The sequence below is a fragment of the Littorina saxatilis genome, linkage group LG14, assembly GCF_037325665.1.
Source record: "Littorina saxatilis isolate snail1 linkage group LG14, US_GU_Lsax_2.0, whole genome shotgun sequence".
Classification (NCBI taxonomy): domain Eukaryota; kingdom Metazoa; phylum Mollusca; class Gastropoda; order Littorinimorpha; family Littorinidae; genus Littorina; species Littorina saxatilis.
The window spans coordinates 7,491,165-7,503,643 of NC_090258.1; the positions used below are offsets into that span (position 1 = coordinate 7,491,165).

Here is a 12,479-nt window from a genome sequence, read left to right on the forward strand (position 1 = left end):
TCCCCCTTCAATCATTCTCAGACAATGGCGACCCTGTGTACGTTTTACTTTTGTCTGAGTGTAATCTCGCATAACCAGACGACTTATTCGATTATCTGTACCAAACTGGGGCGCGACAAACGTCTGATCTTTCTTGATGAAACCACGATCGAATTTTTGGGGGCATCTCTTGGGTGGAAGTTCAGTTCTGGGCGGTTTGATTAGTTGAATGACACAATTTCGTGACCCCGTCTTCTTTGCTGTTATTGTGTGCGTGTGTGTGTGGAGGTCGAAGGATATTCCCTAAATTTAAGAGTGTGGGTGTGATTTTCATGTCCAAATGACTAAGTGTCTCAGACACTTCCGTCTAAATGGCTGTCTGCCTTGATCGCATACAGGGGCGGAGCAGTTAAGCCCGAGGGAGGGGTGGGGGGGGGGGGGGGGGGTTACAACCTTGGATCCAGGGACAACGCCCCGCTGGGAGCTGAAGAATTTTAGGTATTGTATAAACAATTTGTGGCTTATCCTTGATTTTAAACATGATCAACTGGTGTCAGCAGCGGGCCACTCATTATTTATTTTAAAGTTAGTATTAAACAAGTCGCGTAAAGCGAAAATACAATATTTAGTCAAGTAGCTGTCGAACTCACAGAATGAAACTGAACGCAACGCCATTTTTCAGCAAGACCGTATACTCGTAGCGGGGTAGTAGTTGCGCTAAGAAGGATAGCACGCTTTTCTGTACCTCTCTTTGTTTTAACTTTCTGAGCGTGTTTTTAATCCAAACATATCATATCTATATGTTTTTGGAATCAGGAACCGACAAGGAATAAGATGAAAGTGTTTTTAAATTGATTTGGACAATTTAATTTTGATAATAATTTTTATATATTTAATTTTCAGAGTTTGTTTTTAATCCGAATATAACATATTTATATGTTTTTGGAATCAGCAAATGATGGAGAATAAGATAAACGTAAATTTGGATCGTTTTATAAATTTTTATTTTTTTTTACAATTTTCAGATTTTTAATGACCAAAGTCATTAATTAATTTTTAAGCCACCAAGCTGAAATGCAATACCGAACCCCGGGCTTCGTCGAAGATTACTTGACCAAAATTTCAACCAATTTGGTTGAAAAATGAGGGCGTGACAGTGCCGCCTCAACTTTCACGAAAAGCCGGATATGACGTCATCAAAGACATTTATCAAAAAAATGAAAAAAACGTTCGGGGATTTCATACCCAGGAACTCTCATGTCAAATTTCATAAAGATTGGTCCAGTAGTTTAGTCTGAATCGCTCTACACACACACACACAGACAGACACACACAGACACACGCACATACACCACGACCCTCGTTTCGATTCCCCCTCGATGTTAAAATATTTAGTCAAAACTTGACTAAATATAAAAATGGCAATTTAGTTAGTTAGCTGTTGCTTTTCGGGTCCAGCGGACCATAATAGGTCAAATCAGGACCCCACAAGTTAATCATTGCACATTTTTAGATTAAAACAATTCTAATACATAAAATCCGTAATGTCACCCGAAGGCAACCCAAAAAGTCAAAGCAAAACCTATACATATGTCAAATAAATTAGATAGTTTTAAAATTCAAATCTTAAAATAAAGACCAGACTCCTTTAACAACCCAAGAGCTGTAGAGCTGACCTCTGTAAAAATACTTTTCAAGATCCGAGGTGCCAAAATACTTTTCTCGTTGATCATACTGATCAGCACACTCGGTGATAAAATGACACAGTAAAACCAGTATCACATGCGTAGCACCATGGTGCCTCTTCTCTTTTAAGCAGATGAACATGAGTTAGTTGTTGCTTTTCGGGTCCAGCGGACCATAATAGGCCAAATCAGGACCCCACAAGTTAATCATTGCACATTTTTAGATTAAAACACTTCTAATACATAAAATCCGTAACGTCACCCGAAGGCAACAAAAAAGTCAAAGCAAAACCCTATATGTCAAATAAATTATACTGTTCAAAAAAAGAAACGCATAGTTGCTACTTGCCAAATTTGTTTTATTTTTCGAAAAAATTAACAGAAAATCCAATATTTAGATTATTTGTTTGAAATTTGGTATGGACACAGTTGAATGCACACACAGTTCATTTGCATCTTCAAATCAATCAGTCAATCAATACGATTGGGTGCCGAGGCTGTCAAGTCAGTAGGGGGTGTGACTGCCTTGAGCAGCAACAACTGCCCGGCACCTTCTGGGCATGGACTGGATCAGATGCCGGATATCTTGCTGTGGGATGGTGTCCCACTCCTCCTGAAGTGCCTACAATAGATCGCGGTGATTTGCCGGCGCTTCTTCTCGCCTGCGCACACGTCTGTCCAATTCATCCCAGAGGTGTTCTATCGGGTTCATGTCTGGCGACATGGATGGCCAGGGAAGCACCTGGACATGGTGGTCGGTGAGGAACTGGGTGGTGAGTCGTGCTGTGTGCGGGCGAGCGTTGTCCTGCTGGAATATGGCATCCTGGTCAGCCAGAAGAGGAAGGGCGTGTGGGCGCAGAATTTCCTCCACGTATCGCTGGGCAGTTATGCGCCCTTGGACGTGCACCAGGGTGCTCCTTCCAGCGGTATTGATCGCCCCCCACACCATGACGCCTCCACCACCATGAACGGGTGCCTCATCCACACAGTTGGGCGCGTAACGTTCGTTTACTCTCCGGTAGACCCTCCTCCGACCATCATGTCGCTGGAGCAGGAAGTAGGACTAGTCGCTGAACCACACGTGTCTCCAGTGATTCCGGACGGTCCAGCGAAGGTGCTGGCTGCCCCACTGCACTCGGTTCTGGCGATGGCGGCGGGTGAGGACAGCTCCTCTGTGAGGTCTGCGAGCTCTCAAACCAGCTTCATGCAAGCGGTTCCGCACGGTCTGGTCCGATAATCGGTGTGGCCCGGGGAGAGCCTGGACAGAAGATGAGGCCGACAGGAAACGATTCCGGAGGTGGCGGAGCCGTATGAAGCGGTCGTGAGCAGCAGTTGTCGCCATTGGTCTTCCCGCTCGTGGCAAGTCAGCAACGGAACAAGTGGCTTGAAACCTGACCCACAGTCTACTGATGGTGCTCTGGGACACGTGGAAGTGCCTGGCGATTGCACTTTGACTTTGGCCTGGTTGTAAACGACCCAATGCAATTTGGCGGTCTTCTCTGCTCAATCGGGCCATCTTTCGTCGCTGAATTGTCGTCTGATTTCTTTGTGGCGAACAATCCGCTTTTATGGGTTTTGGAAGACATGGTGAGAGCTCAATATTCCCCGAGTTTCACGAGATTACACTGAAGCATGACGAGTGGTCATGCCAAATGAGCAATTTTGACATTGTAGCCACTGATAACGCATGCGTCACGTGCAGAGCTCACTTGTGGCAATGGACGAAAGGTCGACGACCAGATAAACATTTTCTGCAGTTTGGTGGATATCCTTGTAGCCATATAACTAAATTAACCAAATATAACAAGCTATGCGTTTCTTTTTTTGAACAGTATAGGTTGTTTTAAAATTCAAATCTTAAAATAGAGATCAGACTCCTTTAAAAACCCCTAAAGAGCTGTAGAGCTGACCTCTGTAAAAATACTTTTCAAGCCCGAGGTGCCAAAACACTTTTCTCGCTGATCATACAGATCAGCACACTCGGTGAGAAAATGACTCACAGTAAAACCAGTATCACATAGTTAGTTAGCTGTTGCTTTTCGGGTCCAGCGGACCATAATAGGCCAAATCAGGACCCCACAAGTTAATCATTACACACTTTTAGATTAAAACACTTCTAATACATAAAACCTGTAACGTCACCCGAAGGCAACAAAAAAGTCAAAGCAAAATCCTATATGTCAAATACTTTTCTCGTTGATCATACAGATCAGCACACTCGGTGAGAAGTTAGTTAGTTAGCTGTTGCTTTTCGGGTCCAGCGGACCATAATAGGCCAAATCAGGACCCCACAAGTTAATCATTGCACATTTTTAGATTAAAACACTTCTAATACATAAAATCCGTAACGTCACCCGAAGGCAACAAAAAAGTCAAATCAAAGCCCTATATGTCAAATAAACTAGGTTGTTTTAAAATTCAAATCTTAAAATAAAGACCAGACTCCTTTAAAAACCCCAAAAGAGCTGAAGAGCTGACCTCTGTAAAAATACTTTTCAAGCTCGAGGTGCCAAAATACTTTTCTCGTTGATCATACAGATCAGCACACTCGGTGAGAAAATGACTCACAGTAAAACCGGTATCACATGCGTAGCACCATGGTGCCTCTTCTCTTTTAAGCAGATGAACATGAGTGAGATAAGTGTGACCAGTATGTAACCTGGCCAAGAGTTTTAAGCTGTAACAAAGGGTCTTCCTACGCAAGTCAGTAAAAGGAACAGACTGCTACCAGTATCACATGCGTAGCACCAGGGTGCCTCCTCCCTTAATCAGATGAACATGAGTGAGATGAGTGTGACCAGTATGTAACCTGGCCAAAACACTTTCTTCTTTTCTATTTGAAGCCACTAAAGGAAGTGGCTTTAACAGGTCAGAAAGAGTTTTTTTTTTATTTTTTTATTTTTTTTTTTCTCTTTTGGTGAAGTTTTTTTTTTTTTTTTACATACATATAATTCTGTACATTACAGGACATCACTTAACCAAAAGGACAGATTCATATAACCGAAAAAACACTTTAACAATTACAACATACATGGGGTGGGAGGATGGGTGGGGGGGGGATGGTCAGAGCTTGGTGGTCGCAGTATCAGAAGGTTTTGGAAAAAAAAAATAAAAAAAATATATATATACATATATATATAAGGGTTACATCAAAACATGCATATACAGGCGCCAATCCTTGTAAAATTTATCTACTGTATTATTTACAACTGCGTTATACTTTTCACAAATAAATCTTTGCTTAAAATTTCTACTAAACGTCTGAAAATGAGGGGTCTTTTTGTTCATTTTGGAAATATATACATGGTGTTTGGCACAGATTACTAACACATCAAAAGCTTTATCGGTGACAACATTGTTCGCAACTCCAAGAAGAACCAGTTCTTTAGACAGTTTTAAATTGTCACAATGGGTGCAGTTCGCCTTTAGCCAATTTACAAATTCTATCCAAAAAGTCTGCACTTTATCACACTCCCAAAACATATGTAAAAGGGTTTCTTCATTTCTACCACAAAATGTACACAATGACGTATCCACAATTTTTCGCAAAAATAGAAACCGTTCTGTGGGCAAAATTCTGTACAATAGTCGGTACTGGAACCATCTCAGACAAGTGTCTTTTGTTGTTTTAAAAACATGTTGAAAAATAGCCTTCTTATCTAACAAACAGTCTAAGGATTCAGACCATTTTTGGATACATTTTGGGACCGTAACATGTTCAATCAGCTTTTTGTAAATAAGTTGTGTCTTACCTTTACAAATACATTTCCACACATTGGGCTCTGTCATAATAAAATGTTTATCAAATTCTAAGCCGATTTTTCTCTGATATTTTTTAACAGCCTGGATTACACCTTGGTACAATACAAAATCTCCTCGCACATTTGGATATTTAATTTTAAATGCATTATAGGATAAGTATCCATTTTGTCCCAAAATATGACCAATCTGAGCAATTCCATTGTCGATCCAGTTTTGAATGTACACTGTCTTTTTATCTCTGCGAATATTAACATTATAATGTAAACATTCTGATACAAAATCGTTAAAGGTTGTAGGGTCACATTTTCCGTGTAGTTTCTTATAATGTTTAAAAACATCGGTCCAAAACGGGTTTTCTATTCTCTGCATCAAAACATTTGCAAATTCCTCTCCTTTCGTATTAACTGTTATAACAGATGGACATGCTTTAGCCAATAATCTTGATATTAATCCAGTAAGACCAACAACTCTTTTTAACCAAACAATTTTTAGAGATGACAGAAAACTTTTCACGTCAACCATCTTTAATCCTCCATCTTCATAGGATTGGGTGACCGTAGTTCTTTTAACTTTATCTCTTTTTCCATCCCAAAGAAATTTGAAGGAAGAGTTTTATACAACTTGTTTTCCGTGCAGGCAGACCAACGGTCTTGCCAGAGTTTTAAGCTGTAACAAAGGGTCTTCCGACCCAAGTCAGTAAAAGGAACAGATTGCTCAGGGAGACGAGGAACCGCCAAATCTAGAGCATCCTTTGCTTCCTTGTCAGCAACCTCGTTGCCGTGTATGCCCATATTAGTTAGCTATTGCTTTTCGGGTCCAGCGGACCATAACAGGCCAAATCAGGACCCCACAAGTTAATCATTACACAATTTTAGATTAAAACAATTCTAATACATAAAATCCGTAACGTCACCCGAAGGCAACAAAAAAGTCAAAGCAAGACCCTATATGTCAAATAAACTAGGTTGTTTTAAAATTTGAATTTTAAAACAAAGACCAGACTCCTTTAAAAACCCAAAAAGAGCTTTAGAGCTGACCTCTGTAAAAATACTTTTCAAGCTCGAGGTGCCAAAATACTTTTCTCGTTGATCATACAGATCAGCACACTCGGTGATAAAATGACTCACAGTAAAACCAGTATCACATGCGTAGCACCATGGTGCCTCTCTTTTAAGCAGATGAACAGAGTTAGATAAGTGTGACCAGTATGTAACCTGGGCAAAACACTTTCTTCTTTTCTATTTGAAGCCACTAAAGGAAGTGGCTTTAACAGGTCAGGAAGAGTTTTATACAATTTGTTTTCCGTGCAGGTTAGTTAGTTAGCTATTGCTTTTCGGGTCCAGCGGACCATAATAGGCCAAATCAGGACCCCACAAGTTAATCATTTCACACTTTTAGATTAAAACAGTTCTAATACATAAAATCCGTAACGTCACCCGAAGGCAACAAAAAAATCAAAGCAAAACCTTATGTCAAATAAATTTTAAAATTCAAATCTTAAAATAAAGACCAGACTCCTTTAAGAACCCAAAAAGAGCTGTAGAGCTGACCTCTGTAAAAAATACTCCCGCCGCGTGAAGGCGACCCCATGGGAGCAAAACATTCTAGAGTCTGAGCGAGCAAGCCAAAATCAGACAAATGTGGGCATAGACAATGGAAGTGAGTCCACAGAGAGTATTCTAGGCCTTCGTTGGAACACGATCGACGACACTCTCCGCTTCAAGCTGCGTCTCAAAGAGAAACCTCTAACACGAAGAGGACTACTTGCGTCAGTGGCTTCAGTTTATGATCCTTTGGGGTTGATAGCTCCTGTAGTCTTGATTGGAAGACAGATCCTGCAGGCCATGTGTAAACAGAAACTTGGCTGGGACGATCGCATACCGGAAGATCTTCGTCCTTGGTGGGAGAAGTGGATTGATGATCTGCAGCAGCTGCAGAACATACAGATCCCTCGGTGCTATTGTCCAGCTACTTTCGGCAAACCCGTCAAAGTACAGCTTCATCACTTTTCTGATGCCTCGATAACTGGATATGGACAGTGCTCGTACGTGAGACTTGAAAATGCCTCAGGAGACATTCATTGCGCCCTGGTGATGGGCAAGACCAGAGTTGTCCCCCTGAAACCTACCACAATCCCCAGATTGGAGCTCCAGGCTGCTACACTGTCAGCAAAGGCAGCTGCACTTCTCGGCTCAGAACTGGACTACACCAACTTGACTCATCATTTTTGGACAGATTCAAAGGTCGTTCTAGGCTATATCAAGAATGAGAGCAAACGGTTTCACACATTTGTCTCAAACAGAGTACAGCAAATTTGTCAGAACTCAAAACCAGAGCAATGGAGCTACGTCAGCACCGCGGAAAACCCAGCAGACCATGCATCACGCGGGCTCTCGGTGGAGGAACTCCGATTCTCTAACTGGTTCTCTGGCCCAGAGTTCCTTTGGCAGCAACAAATCCTACTGGAAAATGTGAAATTGGAAATCCCAGATGATGACGTGGAAGTCAAGTCTGCCACTACACATTCGACTCAACGGTCGCTCCCCACCAGCTTTGAGGATCGAATCTGCAGGTTTTCGACCTACAACAAACTCGTTCGAGCTGTCGCAGTAATCGTCAAATGCTGTGCTAGAAAAAAGGGTTGGTTGGTTGGTTTTTGGGGTTTAATGTCTCTTCAGCAGATGCTAGCTGCTATTCGAGACCGATGCAGTTATTTTCTTTTCCCTTCATATGGCAAGTTCTACGTTTCAGACTATTTACATTCAAATCTATCACTGTAAAAGAAGGTTCTAAAAATTAATCATTTTCACTTCTGGTACTTTAAATCTTGTAAAAAATCTTGATCTCTTTTAAAAAGTTAAAAATCTTGTCCGGGGGAACATCCCGGGCTAGAAAAAAGGGAAAGGTCCTTTCCGAGGTAGAGGCCGGGCAGCGTGCAGAGGATAATCTGATTCATGCAATCCAGAAAGAGTTCTCTCAGGCTGGCGAACAGACATCCAAGAGTCCTCTCAGAGATTTAGACCCCTTTAAAGACAATACAGGTCTTCTCTGGGTAGGAGGCAGACTGGAGAAGTCTCCCGAACCATACGGAGTGAAACATCCCATGATTCTTCCCAAGAAAAGTCACCTCTCTCGTCTGGTAGCACTCGACCAGCATGAAAGCATTGCACATCAGGGTAGAAACATGACCATCAACAAGATTCGCTCCAAGGGATTCTGGATTACTGGCTGCAGAAACGTTGTCTCATCGTTGATAAGCAAATGCATTAGACAGCGAGGAAAAGCGAAAACATAAAAAATGTCCGTCCTTCCTGAAGAAAGAGTGGACGCTTCGCCGCCCTTCACGCATTGCGGAATTGACTGCTTCGGGCTATTTCTGATCAAGGACGGCCGCAAAGAGATGAAAAGGTATGGTTTACTCATCACATGTCTGGCGTCCAGAGCCGTGCACGTTGAAGTCCTAGATGACTTGAGTACTGATTCCTTTCTCAATGGGTTGAGATGCTTCATAGCCCTGAGAGGCCGAGTTCGCACCATCTTCTGCGATCAGGGAACAAATTTTTTTTTTTTTTTTTTTTTTTTTAAATCTCAGTTTCATGCAGGCTGCTTCAACCCTTTCTTTTTTGCCCTTCTTTTGTTGTTGTTGTTTTTGTTTTTGTTGTTGGCGGGGAGCATCCTTCTTCATTTATTTTATTTTTTATTTTTATTTTTTTAAGTAATGTTTTTACTATAACATTAACATTACTATATCTAAATGTATTTTAAGCAACTTTTCTATATAACAATTCCCTCTCAAAAATGCATACAATATCCAGAGGGGAGCCATATCTATAAATACCAACACACATTTTGGCTATCACAATCAAATAATTCACATAACTTATTAGTGCCTTGGAACTTTGTGAATTTTCAAATACGCCCAAAAAAACTTCCTTTACGGTAATTTTAATAATCATATTATATTTACAATTCACTTTATCCTCAACGCATTTCCAAATGGACATAATTTTCGGGCAAAAGTAAAAAAAATGTTCAATATAATCAATTTCGTTCTCACAGTGAGTACAGCAATTACTCACGGAAATGCCTATTTTATACAATAAAATATTTGTGGGGTAAATATTGTGCAATATTTTCCAATGCAACATTCGCAATCTTGTTTCAGTGGTTACTTTGTTTACCATTAACCATTGCTCTTTTCCCGGCCTGAAATCAAATTTATGTTCCCAAAATTTAACTACAACCGGCTCCACATATTTTTCCTTTATAATTAATTTGCGAAATTGACAAGGCTTACTCAGGTTCTTTAAATCGTTGAATCCACATACATTTCCATTTGCAGAGCGTAGTGTTGCTGCTTTAACTGCTGTACAAATCACCCTATATTCAAAGAATCTTGTGGGCTTACATCCAACCTTTTGCTGCATAATATTAAAGGGCACAATCTCATTACCAACATATACATCCTTTACTCGACAAACGCCTGCTTTAATCCAGTCGCTAAAAAACAGGGTTTGGCCGCAATAGATTATATCCTTGCTGTTCCATAAACACGTATCTCTTAATAACATGTCTCCACCTACTGCTCTCTGAATCATGTCCTTATTTTTCAACCAACAAATTAAAACTTGTTTCCAAAATACATTTTTAATTAATCCCAATCCTTTAATTTTTTTTACCGTGGTGTTAGATTGGAAGCAACACAACCTTTCACCAAGCTTCGAGAACATATGTATCGGTATTTGTTTCCAACTTTCCTGCTTTTCGTTCAATAAATTTGCCGCCCAGGACAACAAACAAGAGGACTGCATATCAATGACATCAATCATTTTTAAACCCCCATCAGGAAACTCTTGACACATCACTTTTCTTTTAACTTTCTCAAATGCCTTAGTGTTTGAAAATCGTTTTTTCCAAATAAATCTGTAAAACATAGTATTTATCTCAGTCAATACCTTTTCGGGTATTACCAGTGCTTGCAATGGGTAAATAATCTGCGATAACAAAAGAGATTTCACAATGCATATTTTCCCCATGATACTACAATTTCGTTTAAACCATTTTACAATGTTGCGTCGTATATTTTCAATACGGCTTGTCCAGTTTTCTTCAATCTCAGAGACCGATGAGGAGCTACTGAAATAAATTCCCAAAATCTTCACTTTTGTAGTCCACCTTAACCCGCACTCATTTTCATTACCATATTTATTACTGCCCAAGGCCATGATTTTAGTTTTTTGTCTATTCATTGCCAAACCAGAGAATTTGGAAAAATAGGTAACAAGGGTTAATGCGTTTTTTAACTCATCCATATCGTTCAGAAATAGGGTCACATCATCAGCATATAATAATATCTTAAAGAACATATCATAATTATCATTAGTTTCTTTTAGGAACAAATTTTGTTGGAGCCAAACATGAACTTGGCAGAAATCTCGAACAGCTGAATCAAAAAGTGATATCGGCCAGGATGCGTGACCTCCAGTGCGAGTTCAAATTCAACCCTCCCTCGTCCAGGCACATGGGCGGAGTTTGGGAAAGACAAATCCGGACTGTCCGCAACGTTCTGGCTGGCATTTTGGATCAATCATCAGCTCGACTTGATACCTCATCCTTGAGAACACTTCTGTATGAGGTCATGGCCATAGTAAATAGTCGACCCCTCACTGTAGATCACCTTGAGAGAGCTGACGGTCCTCTTCCTTTGACACCAAATCACATCTTGACTATGAAGTCTGGTCTCATCATCCCAGCAAACAATTTTACGTTGTATTCACGTTATATTCACGTTGGGTTTACGTTGCGTTTCAACGTTTTTTTACGTAGATTTGTATGGACGAAATCACGTGGGAATAACGTTGGAAAACAACGTTGCATTTTACGTGACACCAACGTGAATGTAACGTGAATTATTGGTGGAGGTGGATTGTTCGTAAAAACATTACGTGAATTTTACGTTGTCACAACGTGAATTTTTGGTTGTGGTTGTGGTTTGGTTGAAATTGCGTTGCATTTTTACGTAATGTCCACGTGATTGGAACGTAAATTTTAGGTCAAAATTTAGATCAAAAATTACGTGAATTCTACGTTGACACAACGTAAAAGTTGTGTTTTGGTGCATTTTTCCTGATAAAATTGACGTGAATTACACGTCGACACAACGTGAATTTTTGGTTGTGGTTGTGGTTTGGTTTGATTTCGACGTGAATGCAGCGTTGAGAGTGAATGTAGGTTTTGGTAAATGTATACACGCACACACACCAACTTTCACACTCAGTCACAGATCATAAGGACTATTACATGAAACACCATAAACTCAAGATACGATCAACAATTTTATTTCATAACAAAAACATGCATATTATGTTGCGGAGAAACTAAAAATGCACGCAGCTTAGCAGGGCAACAGCACAGCATATTCAATCGATTTCATTCTTTGTCCTGGTGGTCCTCTTCTCCCAGGCAGTCCTCTATGCGCCTCTTTGATGCTGGTCGCTAAACAAAGCAAAGACAGCACATTGATATTAGTGACACCAGAGCCTCCATAATGTCTGGAGTAGAAATACACATCTTTTCAACTTAGGTTGGTTGGTTGGTTGGTTTTTGGGGTTTAATGTCTCTTCAGCAGATGCTAGCTGCTATTCGAGACCGATGCAGTTATTTTCTTTTCCCTTCATATGGCAAGTTCTACGTTTCAGACTATTTACATTCAAATCTATCACTGTAAAAGAAGGTTCTAAAAATTAATAATTTTCACTTCTGGTACTTTAAATCTTGTAAAAAATCTTGATCTCTTTTAAAAAGTTAAAAATCTTGTCCGGGGGAACATCCCGGAATAAAACCTTCAGTGTTTCCGCATTGTAGTGTTTGTCTCGAAATTCTTGAACGTCTACACATTTTGTGAGAACATGTTCTAATGTCCATGGTTCGTCACATCCAAAACAGTATGGTGGATCTTCACCTTTCAGCAGATACGAATGTGTAATGTGACTGTGCCCAATGTGTAAGCGACAGAGAACTGTCTCTTCTTTCCTGTTGAGGCGACATTGGGGT

At 40.3% G+C, this 12,479-nt stretch overlaps 1 protein-coding gene across 1 annotated transcript in view; it reads left to right on the forward strand.

The window, feature by feature from the left end:
• Window positions 1-1,541: 1,541 nt before the first annotated feature.
• Window positions 1,542-12,479, forward strand: part of LOC138947036 (uncharacterized) — a 257,233-nt gene continuing 246,295 nt past the window's right edge. The window contains exon 1 of the mRNA XM_070318464.1: window positions 1,542-3,501. Coding sequence (XP_070174565.1) covers window positions 2,413-2,901 — 489 coding nt within the window. The 5' untranslated portion in view covers window positions 1,542-2,412 and the 3' untranslated portion in view covers window positions 2,902-3,501. The remainder of the gene's footprint in view (window positions 3,502-12,479) is intronic.